General features: G+C 38.2%; 1 protein-coding gene across 6 annotated transcripts in view; it reads right to left on the minus strand.

The window, feature by feature from the left end:
• The window catches only part of TTLL7 (tubulin tyrosine ligase like 7), a 144670-nt gene that overhangs the window by 71636 nt on the left and 45451 nt on the right, over nt 1–27583 (minus strand). For 5 of the 6 annotated variants that reach the window (XR_008557028.1, XM_028142511.2, XM_054721194.1 and 2 more), the window contains exons 2-8: nt 19633–19831; nt 19303–19434; nt 17436–17557; nt 16560–16627; nt 13472–13630; nt 7321–7537; nt 4517–4681 (exon numbers count right to left, since the gene is read on the minus strand). Coding sequence is in view for 5 of the 6 variants with exons in the window: in XM_028142511.2 (XP_027998312.1) it covers nt 4517–4681; nt 7321–7537; nt 13472–13630; nt 16560–16627; nt 17436–17557; nt 19303–19434; nt 19633–19657 (888 nt within the window). In the remaining variant the exon portion in view is untranslated. The remainder of the gene's footprint in view (nt 1–4516; nt 4682–7320; nt 7538–13471; nt 13631–16559; nt 16628–17435; nt 17558–19302; nt 19435–19632; nt 19832–27583) is intronic. The other variant, XM_054721196.1, reaches the window with a different exon arrangement.

A 27583-nucleotide genomic window follows, 5' to 3' on the forward strand; every position in this document is an offset into this window, starting at 1 on the left:
CCCTGACCTGGGGTCAGAACTGCCACCCATCATCCCTTACTGCATAACTTCGCAGCACAGAACCAGCCGATCTTTTCCTTGTTTTGTTAGAGCAGGGTCCTTGTGTGTCCGATTTACAACCCCAATCCAGTGCCTACCATAGTACCTCACATTTAGTAGATGCTCAAAAACGTTTGTGAACAAATGAGTAAACTATTTCACAAACGACATTATAGACCGTCCGCTTGGACATGGGCTGGAAAGAGCGAGGAGAGAATCCCGGAGAGCTGGGTTTCTTTGTGCAGTGATGCGATACTGCCAGTGAATGAGCTGGCTGTCATCATTTTCTGTGAGGACACAGAATATGACTGGGCTGAATTACTGATGCCAATAAAGCAAAAAGTTGTTTAACTGACGTTGGAGAACAAGCTATGGATTGTTGAAAAGCTGTCCCGCTGGTTTTGCTTACAATATATTGTCTTTGGAACTGCCTCTCTACAGGTACTGTTGCCAACTGTAAACTGGCAATTGTAATAACACCTGCTGCAAAAGACTGATGAAAGGACAAAATGAGACTCCAGGTGAAACTCTTGGTGTAGCGACCAGAGCACATTGAACCTGAACTAAGTGTTAGCAGCTTAACTAAACTACTGATACAGTTATTCTATTACTCCACTAGAAGTCCAGCTCATACGTCAGGTCAGACACAAAATCCCACTACCTGCTGGGAGCAATATTTAATGATATGGGAGAAGAAAATGGAAGATAGAAATTAATCTCACTGAGACCCAGAATCTCAACCCAGATGCTATCTGGAAGTAAGGGTCAGAGATGCCATGAGGTCGTTCTCAGAAAATTGTATTCAAAATAACAAATTAAAGGTAACACCAAAGAATTTAAAGATGAAAGACAAAAAGCATTCCATATAAATCTTTGGAGATATTACTAAAACAACTGGAGAGTACAAAAAAAAGTTAAAACCTTGGCTAATAAGTATCTGTGTAGAACAAGACAGTGAGGGAAATTAATAGACCCTGCTTACCAATCTCTGTGTTTTTTTTCTACATAAAAAACAACACATTTTTAGAAATATAAAGGCAAGCTTGCAGGTATATGTGAAATCAGGAGTGATATAACCAAGCACAAATCAAATTTCACTAATTCTTTCCCAAGTGTCATTGCTTTGAAATATGATTTGTAGACTTGTACACAAAATATACAAAAAGGTGTTCAGTAAAGATGGTTTTATGAATTATTACAATCAGCTTTAATCTCTATGGCCTGATTTTCTGTTGATTTTCTATTCATTATTATTTAGCACAAAAACACACATTTCTTTGCTTCATAGAAGGTATTGCTAGTTTTTAGATATAGGCAGTTACTTTTATTACCCCAAAGAAAGAGGTAATTTTAAAAAAGCCTAAGTTAAATTCATAAAATTTGTAAACTATAACATAAAGATAAAAATCTACTACATTTTGCCTTTTCCACCTCCTCCTAACATTATCTTTTTATAATATAGTATTTTGTTGGTTCACCTTAAACAGAGAGATCTTTATAAAGTATATGTAATTCTGAATAAAGACAAAATTTTAAATAACTAAATAAATGCAGACAATCTGACAAGATAAATGTAAGAAATGTACTTGGAAAGGGTAATAATTTATTAAGTGTTCAGTAAATGATTACTTATAGATTATTAATATACATTCTAACTAATGTAGGCAAGAATGATGCAAAATTTAGCAGTTTATAGAAGAGATCATGAATGTGTCAGACCTTAATAGACTCACATTGGTCATGTTTACATCATATCTGAAAGCTATACTTTAGGCTTTAACAGAAAAGTTAATTGCCTAACCTATTAATAATATTAGCCTTACTTCTATACCTTCTCCCAATTTAATCATGTGGAAAAAGTACCACTTACAAGCTCAGGATACTCACTTTTCTCTGATTGATTCTCTCTATACATACTTCACCAAGGCAGCCCAACAGGTGCCACCTTTTCACAAAGACATTCCCATATGGACATGGAATATTTGGTAAAGAAAAAAGAATATCAGCGGGTATATAAAATTTCCTTGGTCTCACTGCTAATAATCAAATAGCCTACTCATTAAATCATCCAGTTAATATAATGCATGATCTTCCATCAAAAAGCTACCGCCCCAAAATAAATTTCTCAACTCTGATTCTTCTGATCCACTATGGTAATAAATCTATCATTAGAACATTTTTTTGAATTTCCACAAAATTGGCCTTGCTAAAATAAATAAGTAAATAAACACAGAATTATTGTAACCAAATTCTTGTTTGGAGGTATGTAGTTTCTCAGGAAGATATAATAGAAAGTAAACAAGTTGGTGGGCATCTAACCAAATCCAGATGACAAACATTTTTCATGAGTCCTACATTTTTAAAACTTTTGAATGAGTTGCCAATATTTATAAATCTGGATATTTACAGCTTCTATTGACAAATTAGGAGAATGAACCACCCTGGGCCTAAAATACCATATGCACCAATAGAATAGTGTTGAGTGGTATCTATGTCCTTCAGACCTCATTCTTATGCTCTTCAAATTAGCACAGTTCTCAGCACACCCTAATTGATTCTATGCAGACGTCACTCTTTTTCACTTGTCTGACATCTAAGAATGTTTAGATTTATGTCCTGTGACATAAAATATAAGGAGTAACAAACATCAAGCAACAATCAACAAAAGATAAATATAATGATGCTTATTTTTCTCTCTAATTTCTCAACTAAATCAAGTTTACTTATGATTCCATGTCCATTTCCATTACAGATTTATTTAAATTACTAGAGGCCCAGTGCACGAAATTCGTGCACTGGAGGGTGGGGGGGGGGGGGGGGTGTCCCTCAGCCCAGCCTGCGCCCTCTCGCAGTCCAGGATCCCTCATTCCTTACCGCCTGCCTGCTCTCTCCTTACTGCTCAGCTCGCTGCTCCTCAGCACTGCCGCAGAAGTAGGAGAGGCTCCTGCCACCACCATTGCGCTCACCAACCACCGTCAGCCCAGCTTCTGGCTGAGTGGTGCTCCCCCTGTAGGAGCGCACTGACCACCAGAGGGCAGCTCCTGAATTGAGCATCTGCCCCCTGATGGTCAGTGCGCATCATAGCAACCAGTTGTTCTGGTCATTCCGCCATAACGATCGCTTAAGCTTTTATTAGATAGATATATTATTTGTCCCCAAAGAAAAGCCAAATAAAATCATATAGCCCTAATCACATTATTTTCAATAGATACAGTCTTCTAACTTGGAATACCATTTTAATACTTCTGCTGGGATTAATACAGGGTCTGTTTCACCATAGTTACCTTCTCATATCTGTTTCCTTTTTTTCTCTTTACCTTTACCTTTTGGAATTTCATCCACTGCCATGGCATTACATATCAATTGCACCACAAACACATTTCTGACTGCTTGATCTTTCTACCTGAGACAGCATTTCAGGTTCAACACATCTAAAGTAAAATTCATCATCATAGCCTTACGGACTTTTAAAAACTTAGTTCGGAAGTCAATGCCTCCAAGAAGTCCTCCTCTCTCACCACCCACCCAAAGCTACTGTATGTGGTTTCCTTTACCTCCCACAGAATCCACTGCTGCCTCTGCTGTGTGCTTGCTGCACTGCATTTCAATAACAATTTTTGTGCTGGTTTTTCCTGCCAAACTCTAAGTTTTTCAAGAACTGGAGGTGTAACTTATAAACCTTCAATTTATCAGCCAGAGATAGGCTTATATTATGGGTTCAATAAATGTTTACTGGATAAATGAATGAATAAACAAATAAATAAGTAAAACTATTTTTCCCTCATCTGCAAAACTAAGTTCTAAATCTTCTCAAAAATAAATCCCTTCCTATTCTATTTCAGATAATGCCAACCTCATTCTCCCTCTAATCACTCCTTAAAACTAGAAGAATCTCTGAGTACTTCTCTCCCATTCTGAACATTCATTTAATCCCAACATTTACCTCATTGCCACCCCTTTATTGTGTTCAATTTAGGCCATTCTTTTCACTAAAAGTACTCCCAAGGGCTCTCTTCTACCTACTCTTGGTCTTCACTCTAACAACCCATTCCACACCCTTTTTCAGATTTACCTTTTTAGTTCATAGTGCTTGACCTTATTATTCTCCTCCCTTAAAAACTGGACAGTAAGCCTTGATTATCAGACCTGAAATTTAGCCTCTACATATCTTTTCAGCCATAACTCCCCATGCATCTCCCACAAATACCAAGTGTACCAACCTGGACCACTTAACAATACTCTAATACCTCTCCATGCTTTTACTTACGTTTTCACCTCCACCTAGAATTCCCTCTCCCATCCCTAGCAGTGAAAATACTACTTATCTATCAAGGTCCATCCCAAATTCTACTTCCTTCATGAAAACATACCTTATCTGCCCAATCTAATACAATCTGCTCTTTATTTAAAATGCTTGGCAATCCTTTAATTTAATCTGAGGAAAGACAGTCATAATTGTGGAATAGTATACTCTTACTGAAATGTCACTCCAAAACTTGGCAACATCATGTTGATTTGCTTGCAGGAATTCTGTAAACCATTTGATGGAGCGCTTGCTGCCCTTGTTTTCCGTCTCGTCCCTTTCAAAATGCTCATTGTGCTTGTTCACAGAGTAGTTTGTCAGGTGCATGTATAACTGGGTCTGTAACAAGAACCAAAGGTATCACCTATGAGACTCTAGAACCATGAGATTTCACAAAAATAAAAGCATCCAAAGATGAAAGATGATTTTAAAGTTTAAAATATACAGATTGACAATTTCACGATTACTTCGATAATTTCCAAATTAAATGGAATGGCACATTTCCCTTAACATGATTGTAGTAATCTATGTCTGCCACAGAGAGCATTAAAATAATAAGAATCTATAGAGTAATTAAATGAAAATGTGAAATTATATATTGCCAAGCAAGAAAAATGCTTTTTTGTTCTTTTTTGTTGTTGTTGTTCGCTTTTTTGGTCACTTACAGTTTTTACTCAAATTTGTGTTTAGGAAAGGAATTTTCTGAAAGAACATTCTATGTCTTTACAAAGAAAAATTAAAAAATGAAAGCTCAAGTAAGTAGCATATACCAAGAGACAGGACTAGCAAACACAGCCTCTGCCCCCATCCTGATGGGGGGCCACTGTAACTCTTTAACAAGACAGAGTGAGTGCACTTAGCAGACAATGCCATTCCCCACGCAGTGCTGTAGTGTCTGAATGATCAACAGCACATTTATGGTGCTCCATATTGGAGCTGTTTTGTCTTTGTCTCTTTACATCCTTATGTTTGCTGATAGTGTTTTTCTCAAATAAACTTGAAAAAGAATGGCTCCTTACTGATCTCCCATGAACATTCAAGTCTATAAATCCTACTCTCATGATCCATCTCCCAGAGGTGACTTTAAGTAGCACTGTTGCATCACAATGAATATATGCTTCATGAACATGATTAGTATTTTGGCTTGTTAATAACTAAGTATATTCATGTCACATTTTTTCACTGCTGTTACTTAGGTCTTCAGTCTTGTTAGTAAAATCTTTGAAGCAAATATGCAGAACTCCTCATTTGAATTATATGTGCCCACCATTAATTAATAATTTATTTTTTCATTTATTACACAATATTTAAGGAGCCCCCACTACCAGTTCCCTTTTTCTTCCTCTGCCAGGTTTACAAAATGTTTTAATTCATTGAACATAGTAACATTTATGATCAGCCCTTATTATTGAATTTTGAAAATATAACCATTCTTTTTTCATTAATTTTTTTCTTTTTTTTTAAAGAGAGAGAGAGAGGAAAGGAGAGGGAGGGATAAAGGGAAGAGGAGGAAGAGAGAGAGAGAGAGAGAGAGAGAGAGAGAGAGAGAGAGAGAGAGAGATTTGTTATTCCACTAATTTATGCATTCATTGGTTGATTCTTATAAGTGCCCTGACCAGGGATCTAACCCTAGCTAGGGCAAAAATATGACCATTCTTAACAGAGTTAATTATGTGCATAATATTGGAAGAAAACAATAACCAGGCCTTTGACAAAAGGGGAAACAATTCTAAAAAATGGCTAGAAGTTAACTAAGCTTTTACTTTTAGTTAATAATAAATCAACAAATACAAAAAATAAGTTTGTTTTATATAAGCTATAAGTTATAGTTTATTACTTTATGAAAAAATATGATAATACATTACAGTTTAATAGACTTGAAAATCACACTGAAACAGACCATTTATGTCTCTACTTCACATTTGGTCAATGTAAATTTACAATCTTCTCTTTATTCCAGCAAAAATAAGTAACTCTACTTTCTGATATCTTTTGCTTCCTCTGTGTCATATACTTTCTCCCACATTCTATATGTTTAAACCATACCTCTTATACAACAGTATAGACACTGTTCAAGTACAGCCTCCTCCTTGAGGAGCTGAATACAAGCTAGCCATTTTGTACTCAACTACATAAACATTTTATCTACACTTCCTAGTGGCATCTTATTTTTTTATTTCTAGTTATAGAAAAATCATTTCTATCCAGGGCTACTGCATACACACATGTGCTTAGAAATCCAACCTTGTGCTCGTAGAGGGGACGACTTTTCCTGATTAGCCTTCCTGGAGCAGACACCGTTTTGTATTCGATTTTTCCCAAAGCTGTCTACAGATTGGAAGTAGTCCTGTTTGTACATGCAGTCATTCTAGACCAGAGATTTCAACGGTTCTTATCTCATGGCACATATAAATTAATTACTAAGATTCTGCAGCACAACAAAAATTATCATTTCTTGCCAATCTGACAAAAAAATAAGTATAATTTTGATTCATTCACAACTGGACAAGCTATTGTTGTGCTGCCTATTGTCACTTTTTTATTTGATAATCTAAGGGCAAAGAGGTCAATGCCTCTGACTGGTCAGTCAGGTATTGAATGTTTTAAAAATTTCTGTGGCACTTTAGTTGAAAATGGTTGTTCTAGACCAGGGATGGGGAACGTCCGGCCCGCGGGTCGTACAAGGCTCGTGAAATCGTTTGGTCTGGCCCTGCCAAAGCATTAGGGGTGAGTTAATCAAATGCTTGACTAAATACAGCAGGCTGATTTTTAAGTTGATAATTTTGTATGTCCCATGAATGATGTTATAAATATCCAATTGGCCCTTGGCAGAAAAAAGGTTCCCCACCCCTGTTCTAGACTATAAGAACCTGAGACAAGGAACTTTCATTCATATAACCTTTAGACACAATGGGTTCTTTAAAAAGTACATGTTGAATCTATGAATCAAATCATAGATTGTGTTTGGTATCACTTACCAAATTGGACTCATTAGGTGGAATGTACTTCTCCGTTCCCATCCGCACAAGTCCATCGTGGTAGAGAAATATTTTTAGTGGATCACATGATGTTACCAGAATGTAAATTCGTAAATCAAACTTGTAGCCTTCCATTAGGAAAGGCTTGTCAATGTATTCTTGAACAATCAAATGATCCTGAGATGGAAGTTTGTCCCCATTTCTTATCAAAGAAATCCTAAGTTTAGAAAAAGAATCAAAAGAACAATTTGATATGGAGTCGAGATGTTTATAAAGTTATAGCTAATATTCAAGAAGAATACAGAGGAATGGGTAACTCCAAAGTCTGTGCCTTCACAAAAGCAGTGAATTGCAAAACAATAAAAATAAGAAAGTTGTCAGAATCAACTTTTCTGGAATTCTGGAAACTAACCAAAAGTTTGTAACAACCAGGGATCACTTAATCAAAAAATAAGTTAAAATAAAATTAAAATTAAAAACCCACAGCCGAATCTATGTAAAACAGCTTTGTGGCATTTTAACTTACTCTGGTACCAACTCTCTACCCCCAGCTCACCAGTGGGCTTCAACAACAGCCTATGTTTCCAGTACTGGTTCTGATTCTAGAGGGAGCAGAATAGACCATATTCTGATGGTTGCCTTTTTTTAACCTGTGTAGTGGCTCCCTGGAGGACCTCAAAGGGCTTGCTTTTACCTTGCCTAACTGGAAACTCTCCCCAGGCTGAGGCAGCTACTTAGGGAGGCAATTATGGAGAACATTTAAAGACATATGTACTAGTCCATGCTACCTAAGGCAATAAAATAACCATTGGAGGAAACAACAGACCTACTAAAAAGATTGGGGGGAAAGTCTGAGGAACAAGAAAATTTGAGGAATAAGGTTTTGAAAACCTCTGACATATTTCTAGGATTCCAGAAGGCCATGTCCATGCCCAAAGGTAGGTATCTGCTCAGGAAAGACCTGAGAAGGTCGTAAGCTCTTACCTCTAGCTAACCAGGAGGCTCTATACAAGTAAGAAGTAAAGGCTGAGGCAGAGATAGAAATTGCCTAGTTGAGCACAGAAGGCATGCTCAAACTTAAACACACACACAATCCAACTGCAAAGACTGGGCAAAAATTCTTGGAGTAGGGAGGGGGTCTCCAAATGTTTAAGAAAATCTCTGTCCAATTAGTAGTTGGCCACTGACCTAACAGGACAGGAATTACAGTAGCCACAAACAACAAAGAATACAGACTTTACAAAATTATTTCAGAAGCCCACTGTGCAAATAAGCAGCAACTACAACAAGCATGAACAATAACAACAACAAACCTACAAAGAGGGGAGAAGCTGATTTCCAGAGTTTCTACATTATAGTATTCAAAATGTCAAATTTTTAACAAAAAAAAAGATTGTAAAGTCATACAAAGGAAAAAAAAGGATGACACATACACAGGAATATCATCAATTAATATAAAGTCTCTGAGGAAACCCAGATATTGCACTTACTGGACAATCAACTACTTAAATCAACTATTTGAAATTTATTCAAAGAGTTAAAGGAAATCATGAAAATGCTATCTCACCAACTTGAGAATATCATAGGGATAGATTATTTTTAAAGGGTAAGGGAGAGAACTCAAACAGAAATTCTGAAGTTGAAAAGTACAATAACAAAACAATAAAAAAAATCATGAGAGGTGCTAAACAGAAGATTTAGGAATGGGGAAAAAAAGCAAAACTTGAAGATGACAGTTAAGATTAACTCGTCTAAGGAACAAAAAGAAAAAAAATGAAGAAAAATCAGAGCTTAAAAGTTCACCATCAAGAATACTAACTACCATACTGCCCTAGATAGATGGTTTGGCTCACTGGCTAGAGCATCTGCCGATGAACTGAAGGGTCCCGGGTTCAATTCCGGTCAAGGGCACATGCCTGGGTTGTGACCTCAATCCCCAGTGTGGGGCTTGCAGGAGGCAGCCGATCAATGAGTTTCTCACATCACTGATGTTTCTCTCTCTCTCTCCCTCTCCCTTCCTCTCTGAAATCAATAAAAATATCTTTTTTTTTTAAAGAATATTAGCATACATATTCTGGGAGTCTCAAATAAAGACAAGAGAGAAAGAGGGGCAAGAAGAATATTTGAAGAATTAATAGCTGAAGACATCTTAATTCCAAGAAGATCAATGAACTCCAAGTAGGACAAATTCAAAGAGATCCACACTGAGACACGTAATCAAACTGTCAAAAGCCAAGGCAGAGAGCATTGAAAGTAGCAAGGTTAAAGCTACTCGTCATATCCAAGGAATCCTCAATAACATAAAGAGCTGATTTCTCATCAGAAACAATGGAGGCCAAAAGACAGTGAAATGACATATTCAAAGAGCTGACAGAAAAAGAAAAAAGAATGTTTAACCAAGAATTCTATAGCTGGCAAAGCTATTCAAAATTAAAGAAGAAATTAAGATGCTCCCAGATAAACAAAAGCTGAGGAAGTTTCTTGCTAGTACACTTGGCCTACAAGAAATGCTAAAGAGAATCCTTCAGGCAAAACAAAATGACACTAGACAGTAACTCAAATACACACAAAGAAATAAAGTTCACTACTAAAGGTGATTCATGGTAAATATAAAAGTCACTATTAGTATAGTTTAGGTTTGTAACTCCTCAATGTTCCTATATTATTTAAAACACAACTGCAAAAAAACAGTAATTACTAGTATAAATCTATATTATTGGACACACAATGAACAGGTTGTATTTTGTGACAATAAGCTATATAGGATCAGGATTTTTTTGTGTTTTATTGTTGTTGTTTTTTACTTTTGAAAGTAAAATGATATTAAACCAAACAAGACTGCTATAAATTGAGATGTTAATTGTAATCCCAGAGTAACCATTAAATATATATATATATATATATACATATATATATATATATATATTTAAATAAATGACAAGGAAATTAGATTGGTACACTAGACTATCCTATATAATAAAGAGGTAATATGCAAATTGACCCTCACGCTCTCACAATATGGCTGCCTACAACCAGGCCAGCAGGGGGGTTAGTGAGGGACAACCAAATGACTGAACAAGCAGGCTGCATGGGGCAACCAGGCCAGCAGAGGGGTTAGTGAGGGATGACCAAATGACTGATCAAGCTGGCTGCGTCAGGTGACCAGGCCAGCAGGGAGGTTAGTGAGGGATGACCAAATGACTGAACAGCAGACTGCATGGGACAACCAGGCCGGCAGGGGGGGGGGGGGGGGGGGGAGTTAGGGACAACCAGGCCAGCAGCGGGGGGGCAGTTAGGGGCAACCAGGAAGGCAGACAGGTGAGCGATTGGGAGCCAGCAGTCCAGGATTGTGAGAGGGATGTCCAATTGCCGGTTTAGGCCTGATCCCGGCAATCAGACATCCCCCAATGGGGTCCCAGATTGGAGAGGGTGCAGGCTGGGCTGAGGGGACGCCCCCCCCCCCATGCACGAATTTCATGCACCAGGCCTCTAGTTATTTAATATACAAGAGGGCAGAAATGGAGGAATTGAGGAATGAAAATTATATATAAGACATAGAAAACAAATAGCAAAATGATAGAAGTAAATCTTTCCTTATCAATAATGACTTAAGTACAAATAGATTAACTCTCTTATTAAAAAACAAGATTTGGCAGAATGAATTAAAAAAAAAAAAACATGGTCCAACTATATTTTGTCTACAAGAGATTCATTTTAGATTCAAAGTCTCAAATAGGTTGAAAGTAAAAAAGGGAAAAGATATTTCATGCAAACAATAACCAAAAGAGAACTGCAGTGGCTATATTAGTAACAGACAAAATAGACTTTCAGATAAAACTTATTACAAAAGACAAAGAAAACAGTACATAGTGATTTTTAAAAAAAGGGCAATGCATCAAGAAGACATAATAATTATCTATACTAATAAAAGGGTAATATGCTAATTAGACCAGAAATCTTCCAGATATCCTTCCGGACAAAGCCACGGTGGCAGGGGCTGAGACAGAGGTAGTTAGGGGTGATCAGGCCAATAGGGAGGGCAGTTAGGGGTGACCAGGCTGGCAGGGGAGGGCAGTTAGGGGCAATCAGGCAGGCAGGCAGAGACTGGCAGGGGGGCACTTGAGGGCAACCAGGCCTGCGGGGGGGGGGGCAGTAAGGGGTGACCAGGCCAGCTGGGGGGGGCAGTTAGGGGCGACCAGGCATGCAAGCAGGTGAGCAGTTAGGAGCCAGCGGTCCTGGATTGGAGAGGGTGCAGGCAGGGCTGAGGGGGACCCCCTCCCCCATGCACAAATTTCATGCACCAGGCCTCTAGTAAACATATATGCACCTACCAGCAGTGCTCTAAAATATATGAAGCAAAAACTGATAGAACTCAAAGAAGATGTAGGTAGTTCAACAATAACAACTGGAGTGTTCAACACCCCACTTTCAACAATGGAGAGGACAATCAAACAAAAGATCAGCAAGGAAATGGATGTACTCCACAGAAGGCAGAGGTGTCCTTTACCTACTCACTGCATTACATGAGATAAACCCAGCAGCACAGTGTGCTTTTTCAGCTATTTTTATACTGTTGTCAAATCAGATTAATACTTATGTATAATGTTTTACCATTAAGTATAAATATATATATATATACATATATATGTATGTATATATAAATTTTAACATTATTTTTTAACACTAAAATTGAAAAAAATGTGAACTTCAATTATACCCCCAAAATTTTTCCTTTGAGACTAACATACAGCACCAACTTTACATTAAACAATTAACATAAAATTCCCACTAATATTACATGTTTATTTTTTAAACTAGTAAATCACAGTTAAAAATAATGTCTGATTAAATTATTATTAAAAATTAAAGGGTAATTTGTTGAACAGCTACATTTCCCAAAACCTTTTTTCCCCAAAGCATTTAAAACAAAAGATTAAAATGACTCATGAGTTTTTATTAAAAGCAGACTAAGTTACATTTTTTTAAAAGTACATTGAAGAAAACTAACATAAGAAAGTAAAAGGAAAGAAATATAAATTATATAATCTTTTCTCAGCTAGCATGTCTACTATTTGGTATTTTAGCTTAATGTGTTCTACTTATTTTCAATCCAGTCACCATGGGTACAAAGAGATAAAAACGAGCAAAACAGAGACAGACTCATAGCTAGAGAGCAGGCCGACAGCTGGGAAGGGGGTTTTGGGAGGCTGAAAGGGTGGAGGGATTGAACATAAAAGAGAAAAAAACTCATGGACATAGACAACAGTGAGGTGATTGCACGGGAGAGGGGAGTTGGGGAAGATGGAGAAGGGTATAGGGCAGATAAATGTGATGGACAAAGACTTGGCCTGAGGTGGTGAACACACAATACAGTATACAGATAATGAGTTGTTGATTTTTGCACCTGAGACCTGTGTAATTTTGTTTATCAGTGTCACCCCAATAAATTTAATAAAAGAAAAAAACGTATTTGTAAAGCAAAGAAGACACATTTAAGAGTAACTCCCTTCCCATTTCTCTCTCCAAGTCAATTTAGCTCTGTGGTATCCACTGAATTTTATTCTCCAAGATTACTCTAAAACTATTATAAATGCAAATTTTGTTTAAAAAATAGAAGACATCTTTTTTTTCCCTATTTGGTTGTCTCCTATTAAAGTCTTCCAATCTGTTTATTTAATTTTTAAATTGAATTACTGAAGCCTGTGGGACAGAATGAAAGAACTCATTAAATATTTAGTTCCAAAAACAGCAATGATTAGAATCCTATTTTATCATATTTTTCATATTAGTACTCAACCATGAGTGAATACTCACATTTATTCTCCCACCCTCCAACTATATACACACACACACACACACACACACACACACACACACACACACACACACTAGAGTCCAGTGCACGAATTCTTGCATGGGTGGGGTCTGGCCGGCTGGGGGGAGGGGACCAGGAGGTTGGCCAGCTGACCCTGCCCCCGATTGGGGTGGGGGGGAAGATCAGGGGCAAGCCTGGCTACGGGGAGGGGCCGCAAGAGGGCCTGCAGGTTGGCTGGCCGCAGTGCACATCATAGTGACCGATCTTTCCAGTCGTTCTGGTCGCTTGGCTTTTATATAGATAGATAGATATAATTTACAGGTGAAAAATACCTACCCATGACCCATTGCACCATTAGCTGGTTTTACTATAAAAGTTTTCTGCTTCCTTTTTTTCTTTAATTCTTTCATGTAGTTCTGGAATTGAGTATATTCAGCAGGGAAGATCCATGTTCGAGGAATAAAGGTATAATCCAGAGGCCGGGACTTGATCATTCTGTTAGTTAGAGATAGTATAAAAAGTAATATCTATTCAAACTTTTCTAAATTTTCTTCCTGTGATCCTGACATTTACTACAAGGATTTAAATCCCTCTATTCATTTATTGATTCATTCAGCAGTTGTCTCTTAAGCATCTACTAAGTGCTAGGCACTCTTCTAGACACTGGTGATACATCAATAAAAAAAAAAATAGACACAGTCCTCTGTCCTATGTACTAATTTACTTATTAGTAAATCAAACATATATTTGAGTACATACTATGTGCCAGGCACTGGGGATATAAATTAATATGGTTTCTTTTCTAAGAAATTTACATATAGGATATTAATTAAATACAATGTAATAGAGGTAATAAAGGCATATAAAGCAAGATAACATGGAAAAAGTCACTAACTATTCCTCAGGAATGGGGATTGGCAGTAGGAAATGGCTCATGGTCAGGTGCCACTTATATTGCTTCTTTAAAGATGGTTTTGAGTCCTCCGGGTCACCTATAGCGAGCAGTTTTGATTGCCTTTTACTCTGGTGTTTTTTGGAGTTTAATTCCTTTTATGAGAAAACTATGTGAAGCCTTTAGTCAGTAGAGGTTTTGTTTATATGAACTATATGTGTTTATACATGTGGTTGTATGGCTACAATGTATGTCCTAGTATTTTTGTATTTGCTACAAATCAGGCTGCCTATTTGATATGTAACTTAAAGATCAGTATCAAATGTTTACTTTTTTGTTGTTTTTAATCCTCACCTAAGGATATTCTTTCCATTGATTTTTTAGAGAGAGTGGAAGGGAGGAAGAGAAGAAGGGAGGTAGAGAGAGAGAAACATGATGTGAGAGAAACACATTGATTGGTTGCTTCCTGCATGCACCCTAACAGGGCCATGGATTGAACTTGCAACCCAGGTACATGCCCTTGTCTGGGAATCGAACCCACAACCCTTCAGTGCATAGGCCGATGCTCTAACCACTGTGAAACACCATACAGGGCTAAATGTTTACTTTTGATGAATCCCAAATGTTAACCGTTTTGTATATATCGATTCCCAATAAAAATAAATTAAGAGAAATATTTTAAAATATTATATATTAAAATTTGATTGTTTCAAAAATGTCTTTTTAATAAATGTATGCAAGTCTTTTAATAGGTGAGCAAATAATGTAGCAGATATTGTCCCCAAATAAAATTAGGAGAAACTAAAATGAAACCATAGTATGTAGTATGCAGAGAGGTAGGACCTAAAGACGCAAGGCAGTTGGCCCCCACAACTGGAGGTTCTACAGTTACCATATTTCAAGTGTTCTTTCAAGAGAACCCTGTAAGAAAGTTATGTTTCTATTATGGCAAAGGATATAATTACCAACTCCATGTGTCAAGCCCAGATTAAGCCAACAAGCTAAATAATCTCAGTACATTATTTATTGATTTCAGAGAAAGGAAAGGAGATGGAGAAAGAGATAGAAACATCAATGGTGAGAGAGAATCACTGCTCGGCTGCCTCCTGCACACACACACCCCTCCACTGGAGGTCGAACTCACAATCTGGGCATGTGCCCTCACTGGGAATCGAACCATGACCTTATGGTTCATGAGTCGATGCTCAACCACTGAGCAACAGCAGCCAGGCTATTTGTTATATTTTTAATAATAACATAAAATCAGATCAAGTTAAAGCTTTCATTAGAACAATATACTTTTAAATTAAACATGTAGTATTTATGAATAACATTCTTTCACATCTATACTTGGAAAAAATTAAAGCACACAAATATTCAAGATAAACATTTCATTCCTAATCACCTTTCAATATCCATCTCAGTTTCATTCCTCCCGAAAGCCTTCCCTGCCGCTCAAAAAGAATCTCCCCCGCTCTCTTGGTCACCACCAACCTTTGACTCTACCTCTAATGCGCCACCATAAAACTGTACTGTATGTACAGTCTTCCTCCTTACTAAAATGTGACTTCTAGGGAGGGACTAGGCCTTATTTATCTTACCTCACAGCTAGCAATCTCTAGGGGGGAAAAATAGACATTCAAAAATATCTGTTGAGTGGACAGATGTATAAACTTTCACTTGGATACATACAGATACTTCATTAATTGTACACACAATTTTACTAACCTTTCTCTGTGAAAGATATCTCTTAAATTTTTTTCTCAATTTATCGCTCAAGTTTCTTAAACTAAAATAATCTATTCAGTAGAGTTATAAACTGCATAAAAATTCTACAATTCATTCGGTACTTGAGTACCTGTGAACTGTTTTTCCCATGAAAGCAGATTGTTCCTCTAAACAGTAGCCTCGGAAATAAATGTATGTGCATGTATATCCCTGGGTGGGCATGTATAGTGTGGGGCAAAAGTAGGTTTACAATTGAGGTTTATAATTGTTCATATGGAAAAACACAATTAATAACAATGCAAGAATGAACGGTGTTTCACAACTGTAAACTTATGTTTGCCCCACCCTGTATATATGTGGTCTACGTGTATGTGTGTGCACACATGCACCTACTACAGTGCCTGGCACATATTAGATGCTCAGTAACCAGTATATGAATACACAGATGCACACACACAATAATGCAACAGATTAGATCCTGCAAGGTTTAACTGAAAATAAATAAGAACATATTGAATAAAAAGTAAAGAGAACCCTGAGATTCTAGAACCCAAGATTCTGCTCTAGCTCTGCTACCAACTATGTGTTGACTTTGTGCAAGATATTTCTCTGACCCTCAGTTACCTCCTCAGCAAAGTGCAGGAATAGAACCAGAGAACTTTTCAGACCCTCCTAGATCTAAAATTCTCTCTCTTCCATCAAAATATCATTTCAAATGAATGTAACTTTGTAAAAGATAGCACTCTAATATTCAAAATGTAAATTTATAACAGATTTATTCTAGTGTAAGAAAATGAAGATTACTTGGTCATATTTCTTGCTAAGAAATCTTTCCTACAGATCTCCCCCATTCCTGGAAAATGGTTGATCCTCTGGAAAATAAAAAGGTAAATATTAATATCCTCATTGATTTAATGAATAGAGTCAACTATTATACAGTTACCACCATCTTTTAGTTTTCACATTTTAATAAACTGAAAATTATTAATGTAAAATATTTAAGTTAAATAACCTATAATGAATTAAAGAATCTATAGTAATTGATTATATAGAGAATAAAATTGCACAATTTTAAAGAAGTCAAAAAAGGGTGTTTATAATGACATTAAAGTTACAATTTTTGGTGTTGAATAACTGGTAATTAATTATCTAAATTATCTTTTACATTCTAAATTTACTATATTCATACAGATAAGCATTGCAGAAAAACTAGTAAACACAGACTTATTTTTTTCCCTGCAGTAAATTCTGTGTTACCCTCTATACTAATGGAAGAAGAACTGCATAAAATGTGAACTGTCTAAAATTCCATGCATTTGACTTTTTTAATATGTTTTTATCGCATCCTAAAAAATAAAAGAATGAAGCCAGATATATAACGGACATGGAATTGCCAGGTTGTGATCTCTCTAGGCAATCTATTCCACGTGACTCATCTTTAAGCATAATGCAAAACACCAGTTTAGTAAAGGTTTTCTTCTATCAATTCTTAAAGATGCAAAGAGGTTAAAAGTTACATCTGAAAGGATGCAGACTTCATGCAAAGTCAGTACTGCACAGCAACAAAACAGGCTATTCAGGTGAGCATGTCAACACAGCAAGAACCCCATCTAAAGAAAAGTATGAGGGAAGCCTGTAACTTTCCTAATGGCCAATGAGAGGCCAAGACTAGCTCCCCACCTGGTAGTTTTGCAGCTCTGCAATCTTCTCCTGCTGAACGGCGGCGTCACACCATATCAGGTTACTCGTTTCATCCTCATCTGAAGCTTTCATAAATCCCATTTCATCTATTACTAAACGAACTGCAAGTCAAAGGTTAAGTGAAACCAAAATTAAAATACTTCTGAAATATATCCAATGGGGAAACATATTTTGATATGTATACATTTTAGCTCAAAGTGTTTTGTTGGCAAAATATCCATTAGTTATAGCATAACCTTATTTTGAGTTATAACAATTCATCTAGGGCCAAATTATACTCAGCAGTAACTGAGAACTGTTTTCAGGTTGCACCCAAAATCCTCAGAGACTTAACAGGGACACAACACTGTTGAAGAGCTCAGTGATTATTCACAGCACAAGGAGAACATATGCACAGCTGAGACAACACCTCTATCAGCAAAATGTACTTTCCTGGCTTTTTCATGACCTTGGGCTGGGTACAAAAGGGAAAAATAGCCCCTGGTCATTAGATCATTAGACCTAAGCTATACTTTCCACCTCCCTAGTTCCAATTATTTTTAGCAATTAAAACCAAGTCAGCATGTTGACTCAGGATGCAAAATAAAAAAAGCAGAATTCACTGCACAGATTCAGAAACTGGCTCTCTCCTATCTGCAAACCCTCTAATCTTACTGGGGGGGGGGGGGAGGGGGGGCGGGTAATGTGCTCAGAGGAAAGCTTGTTTTTTAGTACAAACTATTTATGGACTCTTCTCTAATTTAGATATTATAATCAACATATTGACATTTTTCTTCCAATAAATTTCAAGTTCCTTCCTGCCTACAATAGAGGTAAGCAAAATACTTATTTTTAAAAGTTTTACTTTTACTGATATCCAATATGAGGAGAAATGGTACAAAGCAATCAATTGTCTGAATTTATTTGGCTCAAGTATGATACTGATGAGCAAACACTTGTTGGTCTCAAATCCTGGGGACTCTTGTTTGTTTCGCAGCTGAGGAAAAAGAAAGACCTTTTCATGCAACAGTGCCTAGAACACAGGCATAAAAGAGGACAGTGGCTGGCGGTGGATGAGGTCAGGGAGGGGATTGTGAGCTGAGGATGCTGTTTGACATGAGAGGCCTGGTGAAACTCAGGCTGCCTGGAGGGCAGGTGACAATGTAAGAGTCAGGGAAAGGGCTGTTCCTCTCTCATCTGCCACAGACCACCCGGCAGCTGTGGCGTCCTGGGGGCTCAGGAGCTGCTGTGCCACCTAGCGGTCATAGGGAGGGCCAGGGCAATAGTGGCACAGCCTGGGAGACCCTTTAACTGGCTCACAGGCAGAAGACAATGAGGTCAGGCCAGCAGCTCGGGAGCAGACCTGTTCCTGAGTACGTGAGGCGCATCGTGTGGGCCTCTCAGAAATAACTGGGAAGACTTTGATGAGAGAATGGAACCAGAATCAGTATGGAGAACACTAAGACCCCGTCAGCCCTCTGAACACTTCCTAGGAAAGTGAGAGGGAACTTCATTTAAACACTCTCCTTTCAATCAAGGTTCCTTATGAACCCCATGAGGCCCTTCAAAGTGAGAGGATGAGTTACCACCACCCAGCTATCACTTTTTTTAAATATTTTTTATTGATTTCAGAGAGGAAGGGTGAGGGAGAGAGACAGAAACATCAGTGATGAGAGAAACTCATCCATCGGCTGCTTCCTACACGCCCCACACTGTCGATGGAGCCCACAACCCAGGCATGTGCCCTGACCCCAGAATCAAACCATTACATAAAAAAAGAGTAACTCTCCAAATTTCTACATTTTTTTCAACATCCAATTAGACTTTCCAACAGGTATGAAAATCTCATGCTTTTGAGAAGACCTACCAATTTCAAACTTTGTCCCAGCAACATTGGCTGTAATTGTTCCCTTCTTTTTCTTCTTTCTGACTCTCCTTTTCAGTGTGCTTTGAAAAGGCAGCTCTGTACTCAGATCCAAGGCAGAAGGCCCCTGAATAACTTTAAGAGAAATGTAAACCAGCCAAATATCATTGAAATAATAAAAATTCCATACCAGAGAACACAAATGCCCTCCCGAAAAATGTGAAATCTTAAGTTCTGGTTCTTTAAGCAACCCCAATTTTTAATTGTCACGAATAGCTAGCAGTTATGATCTATAATTTGTATTCTGTGATGTGATGAAGTCAGTCAGCTTACCTCTTTCTTGAGGCAGAGAAGGCATGATTGCCGCGCCAACTAGCAAGCAGTGTGTGCTCTGTACCAAGCTCTCAGGGCCTCTGGGAGGCCCGCATTCGTCTACGTAAGATATGGCTCCAAACCACGGAAAGTGCCTATCATGTTATCTTGGTGGAATACTCGGATTTCAGGGCACTGAAGTTATGGTAAAAGAAGATACCTGCAGGGATTTTAAAACAAAGCCATTTAGAAAACAACTTTTGTAAAATTTTGTGATATCTACCAATACTATTTTTAAAATCCAAGTAAAAGTGAAAGTTAATGGACTCAATCAACACATATTTGTTAATTTATTAAACCTTATGTAAAATGCCAAGTGATGGTTGCCTGTCCTAAAAAGAGCGGTCTAGAGATGGGGGTTTTATTTAAGTCACACATCATATTTACATACAATAAATCACATGCCATACACAGACAATGGCAACAATAACAATACTCACTACCATTTACTGAACACTTACTATCTTGGGCCACTGACACTACTGAATCTTTCAACAGCACTATGAGGTAGAAGCTTTTATCCCCCTCTGTCTTACAGGTAAGAAAACTGAGCACAGCAAGGAGAAATCCTTACAAAGAAAGTGACCAAGTGAAGATTGAAATTTACATCTCTCTGATGTCAAAGCCGGTGGGACCCCATACAACCTTCAACCTAATGCCATAAACTTAACTGCATTTACAATGAAACAGTGCCAGGCAGAGGTCATATGCTGACAGAATGCAGAGAAAAGTGATTCCTTTTTAAGGGTTGTGTGATGGGGAAGAGAGCAAGTAGACTTTATAAAATAAACAACATTTTAATTGTGCCTTTAAAAATGATAGCAATTTTGAGAGGCAGAAAACAGGAGGAGTCATTACTATGATCATCTTATCTGGGCACACAAAGGAATGAAATAACCATTTTTTATGAAAGAATTCTTTTGATTTGGCTACACTTTAACATGACCTATATTATGCTTCACTTATATTTTCATTGTGTATATATGCATCTAGGTATTTATGCCCTTACTATATTATACTGCCTAATCTATACTATCTACCTTCCAATTTCTCCCTTCATATTGTAAGAATCATGAGTTATTGTAAAATGTCTCTAAACATAATGAAAATGTGTAAAACCTATCATGATAAACAAAGGTATTAATATCTTTATCAGGAGATTCCAAGGTTTATTAAAAATTCAGAAATATTCAGAAATTTTCTACAAGAAGTATGATTTATATACATCACTCCAAATAGTCATTATTCATAAGATTCATTATTAAAGAAAATTTAGAATTTAATTTGTTCTCAGGTATCACTTTTATAGAATAATTCTCTAGAATAATTCAAACTCAAAACTACAGAAAGATTATTTATTACAGACCAACTTTGGGCAGATACTATATTAAAAATCTAAAATATTTCATTATAATATAAACTCAATAACGTAGGTATTATTTCCCCCAATTTTCCAGATATGGAAACTAATGCTAAATAAGTTAAATAAATCAAGGTAAGAAGTAATAAAAAGAAAACCTAGGCTTTGGACACAATTCTGATTATCCTATTCACCAATTCACTAAGTTCCACTGTATTCAGACACCATACTAATATAGTCACATAGATGTCAAAGAAGTTTGCAGCCCTGTTGCTGTACATACTACAAATATGGTGTGTTCTGGAACTTCACAATACTTCAAACCAAACAGTGAAATTACAGTAAATATCCCTAACCTGACCTCAGCTCCAAATTCCAAGCTGGAAGTAGGCTAGATTACTTTTCAGAATAAAAGCTAGGAATACTCTAAAGTTCAGATTGATTTATTTCTGGAAGCTCTCTGATACCTCAGGGAGGTAGCTACGTGACTTTACAAGTCCTTGTCCAACATCTTGTTACTGGAGTAAACAAAGATCCTCTTATGGTAACAGAGTACTTATTACATCAAAAGTAGGTGACAAAGTCAACAAGAGTTTAAGAACGACGTTTGCCTAATTATACTAACAATAAAGTAGTATTTGTTATAGGCTCTAAAAACATATTTGTTCATTTCTGACTGAAATAATGAGCCAAAGGACTTTGATTTGCATAGAGCTCAAAACAAGATTATTCCTTCCCCCTCCACATGGGAATTTAAAGGCCTTAAAATTATTCTATCTATTCATATGCTTTAATTCCATTTATGGTTTGGTGACTAACAATAAAAGTGCTTTAACAAAGTAAAGGACTTGATTCTACCACCCCAATTCTAATCAGTTCACTGTATTCTAAGCAAGAGATTGAGAAGGCAGATTGATCACACCACTCAGATAAGCCATGGCTACCTACTTTCCAAAGTGGAAAGCATGTTCCAGTTACATCCGAAATCCTTTCCAGTGGTCAGCAAACTCATTAGCCAACAGAGCCAAATATCAACAGTACAACGATTGAAATTTCTTTTGAGAGCCAAATTTTTTAAACTTAAACTTCTTCTAATGCCACTTCTTCAAAATAGACTCGCCCAGGCAGTGGTATTTTGTGGACGAGCCACACTCAAGGGGCCAAAAAGCCGCATGTGGCTCGCGAGCCGCAGTTTGCCGACCACGGCTTTAAGCCAATGGTTTCTTAAGCTTGGCTGCGGAGTTGAATCACCTGAGGGGCCTTTAAAAATCCAGTTCCAAGGCCAAACCTCAGATGCAGGTGGAGCCCAGGCATCGGTATTTCCAAAGCTCTCCAAATGATTCCGGTGTGCAGCCACGGTTGACAACCTCTGCTGTAAGCACATAATGGCACTGAAGCAAATAATAGTTCATTATAATATACACAAATGAAATTATTTTTAAAAGCTAAAGAAAACTGTTGTAACTGTATTTAAATTTTTTTTAAAAAAATGGTCAAGCCCAGCCAGAGTAGCTCAGTGGTTGAACATCGAACCAGGAACCACCAAGAGTTCACTGGTTCAATTACCTGTCAGGGCACATGCCCAGGCTGCAGGCTGGATCCCCAGTAGGGGGCATGCAGGAGGCAGCCAATCTCTCTCTCTCTCTCTCTCTCTCTCTCTCTCTCTCTCTCTCTCTCTCATCGATGTTTCTATCTATTCCTCTCCCTTCCTCACTCTCTAAAAAAAAAAAAAAATCAAAATCAATACTAGAAAATGGTCAAATAAGTTGAAATCGCCTATAAAAATCCTCATGTCTAGTTCAACTAAACAAATTGGGGGAAAGAACTAGGTGATCAACAGAGATCAACTTCTAAGACTAAGAAACAATATTAGTTTGCAAATAAAGAAACCACTTTCAAAAGGAATCAAGTTTTCAAAATGGCAGGCAAATGGTAACCTTGAATGTAGAACTTCAAGTGCTACCATGCAAAACAATAGATGCACAAGACTGAAACAACAACAGCAAGAGCAAAAGAATTCCTATCCATTTATCCCGGAATTTTACCCTTCTTCCCAGTTCTTCCCACTGAATTTCTACCCATCACTTAAAATCCAGATAATCTGCTTTTTCCATCAGATCTGAAGAAATCCACACCCTGGTGAATGCGGTGTATGCGCTCTTTGTAAATATTTGGGAAATTCTGTGTATAGATTACTAAAATAATCTCACACAAAAAAAGTCAATTGGAATCAGAATTAGGGCTAAGTTGAAAATATTTTAAATAATATTAAATAAAGAATGTAATGAAAGCTGTTTTTATGGAGCGGTGGGGAAAGAAAAGAGAACCAGTATAAACCAGTACCTCCCATGTGCTAAGCATTTTCACATAACTGTGTATTAAGTCCACCCAATAGGTGCCCCAGTACACTTTATTCCAGTTTCACAGAAAGGAAAATTTAGACTCCGTGGTTAGGTAACTTGCCCAAAGTCACACCGAATAGGTAACAATGAAGTAGTTTGTTTCTAAAGCCCAGGCTCCTTCCCACTTTTTGTACTACCTTCAAAATTCAGTCTTTACACACAACACACGGAAGATTTCACAGAGAAGCTTATCTGCTTGACTGGAACTATTTTATAAGACACAGAATGCGAGTGAGGGACTCAAACTGTGGTTTAAAATGTGGTCAGATCACAACGCTGCCTCAGATCGAATCTCTGCTCGGAACGCCTGGCAGCTATCCGTATCCCGGTTGTTCCTGTTTCTCCTTCACGAAGGTGCTGCATGCAACTCAACAAACACTATTATGTACCAGGCTCTGCTGTCAGTCAACAAAATGGATAAAAGTGTCCTTTCTCTGTTAGCATTTGCATTCCGGTGAGAATAGAGGAAAATAATAATAGTAAACATATTAAATAAAGAAAGAAAATGCTAAGTACTGCAGGGATGGGGGGTGGGAAGAACTGGTTAGATCAGGAGTGTGAGAGGAAAGGAAGAGGAAGGTTTTAAATATTGTATACAGATAGGCCTCATGAGGTACTGACTTGTTATCACAAGTAGGGTTGATTAAAATATGTGATTATGTACGCATGGGCATGTAAGAACATGTGAATGTAAACATGTATGATGGGGAGGAGATAGGGAAACATATTACTTTCTGTGGTACTAAAAAAAGTCTTTAAACCCTCCAACATAGTTATTTTTCCTAAATCCTGGTTTTCTATACACTGTATTTATTTTCTACTTTGATTTTTAAGTTACTGTTTTCACACTGACAAAAGGTATACCAAACATATTACACATTGTATGTATATGCTTGTATTAGTGTGTCAGTTCTCTGCATGGGAAGAGGAGGTAGGAAGATCTCAACCCCTCTCTCCACCTTGTGTCCCAAGACTGACATCAGATTTGCTCACAGTCCTAATGACTCTCCTTGGTAAGCTTCAAGCTCCTTGGTTTGGGGAACCTAGCTCACCCCCATAGACACACACTTCCACACTTGCTATCCTATGTATGAGTTTGTCGTTCTCAAAACCCAACCAAAAAAATCTGTATTCGTCAATACAGATCACATATTGCTGCAATAATAAACAACCCTCAAATCTTAGGAGCTTAAAACAACTAAGGTCTATTTCTTGACCATACTATCTAACAACCGAACACTAGCAGGGGTGCTCCACATAGTACAGCCACACAGGAACCCAACCTGTCAGAGCAGTCATCATCCTAACAATGACCAATCACTGTTCCAGAGGTAAAGAAAGTTTTGGAGGACCTCACACAGGCAACTCATGACACTCAAAATTTCTGCTCTTAATTCAATGGCCTGAAGCAATTACATGACCCCAGCCAAATGACCCCAGCCAACAGGAGTTAGAAAGTGCAATCATATAAAAGGACCAATCATATTTTTTTTTAAAAAAAGCCAGTAACACTAACAACCATCACAGACTCCAACCTTGATTACTCCCTATTTGAACCTAGCTGTCCACCCCTAGACACTACTTTCTAGTTCTCCATGTGCAGTACTCTCCACTGCCTGGAAAAAAATAGCTGAGACTCTGTACTGTATCCAGTCCACCCCTTGGCTTTATACAGTGGACTAGAGGCCCGGTGCACAAAATTCGTGCACAGGTGGGGTCCCAAGGCCTGACAGGTGATCAGGGCCAATCAGGTTCCCCGCCTCCCTGCCTCCTCCTTCCCTCACCACCCACATACCACCACCGTGTGGTTCCCTGCCTCCCCACCCCCTCTCTACCACCACCCCTCTTTCCCTCACTGCCCGCATTTGCCACCACCCACCCCTGGTTGCCCGTCTCAGCCTGGGGCCCAGCCGGAGGGAGAGACTGGAAGGTTGGCCGGCAGGCTGGGGGCAGCTCCTGCATTGAGCGTCTGCCCCCTGGTGGTCAGTGTACATCAGAGAGACTGGTCGTTCCAGTCATTCTGGTCATTCCGTTGTAACAGTGGCTTAGGCTTTATATCCTACACAAGTACCCACCCATTCCCCCCTGAAGCAATGGAGATTAAATGTAATCACTCTTACACAGTTCAATTTATCTCATCTAGAAGCATCCACAGCTTTTTCCTTTCTCCTTTTTATACCAACACTAGAGGCCCCAGGGATTGGGCCTAAGCTGGCAGTCCAGGACTCTTGCAGTCCAGGACCCCTTGCTCCGTACTGCAGAAGGGGATCCCGCCACCACCACTGCAGTTGCCAGCCATGAGCCCAGCTTCTGGCTGAGCAGCACTCCCCCTGTGCGAGCACACTGACCACCAGGGGGCAGCTCCTGTGTTGAGCGTCTGCCCTCTGGTGGTCAGTGCACATCATAGCAACCAGTCGTTCTGGTCGTTCCACCATAACAGTTGCTTAGGCTTTTATTACATAGATAATAAAAGGCTAATATGCAAATCTACTGAACAGGGGAACAACCAGTCGCTATGATGCACACTGACCACCAGGGGGCAGACACTCAGCACAGGAACTGCCCCCTAGTGGTCAGTGCGCTCCCACAAGGGGAGCACCGCTCAGCCAGAAGTCGGGTTCACATCTGGTGAGCGCAGCAGTGATGGTAGGAGCCTCTCCCTGCCTCTGTGGCAGCACTAAGAGCCCCTACGGGGATGTCTGCCTGCTAGCTTAGGCCTGCTCCCCGTGTGGACTTCTGGACTGCAGGAGGGCACAGGCTGGGCTGAGGGACCCCCCGCCCCAGTGTACAAATGTTCTGCACTAGGCCTCTAGTATTTAGATAATTAACTTCTCTGACCTGAGCTGCTATGTATTAAATAACTATGGTGAGGAAGAGGAATAAGACAAGGAAGAGGAAGAGGAGGATGGGGTTGTTTAAGTCACTTATGGAGACATACTATGTGTCAGGCACTCTTCTAAGTTTTTACATATAAAACTCTGATCTTCCCTACCCTAAGAGGTTGTGCTATTATTATCTCCATTCGCAGTTATTTAAAGAAAAGAGGAATAATGAACAATTATATTAAAATACAAGAACATTTTCAAATGATAAGTATTCTGCAAATTTGCCTCAAGACAATCCTCTCTGGATTCCTAAACTGTAATTATCTGATGAAAGATGTTCCTATTATGACTTCAAAAAAAATCATAATAATAATAAATAAAGCAAAAATTATATCCAATTAGGCTTTTACTTTATGGGTAAACTACTCTCCATATACATAATGTATTATTTACAGAAAGGTTATTGCAAGAGGCAATCAGAAATCTATTACTTCATGAAAATTATTCAAATAAGGCAGTTGATATTTTATGTACAAGTAGTAATAGTTCCAAACATGAATACGATTTTGTCCATTTTTTTTCTATAATGCATCATTAATTTCACTACTTGGTCCCCAAACCATATTTGAGATATTCTTTTTATTTTCAAAGAAATGATGCTTTTCCTTACATGAAAGGAAATAAAACATGTGCCACTTTTTAAACATTAAAATCTGAAGTGTTCTTGTTTTGAATATTACTAGGATTTGATTTAATGTGAGCCCCATACCAGCAGCTTCTTAAACTGTAATATGCATACTAATCACCTGGGAATATCATTAAACCTCAGATTCTGATTCATTAGGTCTGGGGTGGGGCCTGAGAGTCTGCATTTATCAATTTCCAGGTATTCTGGTCCACAGATCACACTTTGGTAGTGGAGTTCTAGACCACCACAATGTTTAATATTATGTGGATACAAATTTTTTAACTTAAAGCCCTTCTTTATAACATGTCAAATTATAAAACAATTTTAAAATTCACGTGGGTGATGTGAAATTACATCTTAATATTAAAGGGGCCCATGAGTCAAAAAGAGTAAAATAGGTTGGACAATGCTGGCCTAAAGCAGTGATGCTCAAAGTATGGCCCCAGGAACAGCAGCATCAGCATCACCTGCAAACTTATTAGAAATGAATATTCTCAGGTCCGATCCCAGATCTTCTGAATTGGAAATCTGGGAGTGAGGCCAGCCCTTTGTGTGATTCTGAAGCAGGCTAAAGTTTGAGACCCACTGGACTGGAGGGCTGAGGGGGACTCCACTCCTAGAGTCCATGCCCTCCTCA

Source organism: Eptesicus fuscus, chromosome 9 (genome assembly GCF_027574615.1).
Source record: "Eptesicus fuscus isolate TK198812 chromosome 9, DD_ASM_mEF_20220401, whole genome shotgun sequence".
NCBI classification, from domain to species: Eukaryota; Metazoa; Chordata; class Mammalia; order Chiroptera; family Vespertilionidae; genus Eptesicus; species Eptesicus fuscus.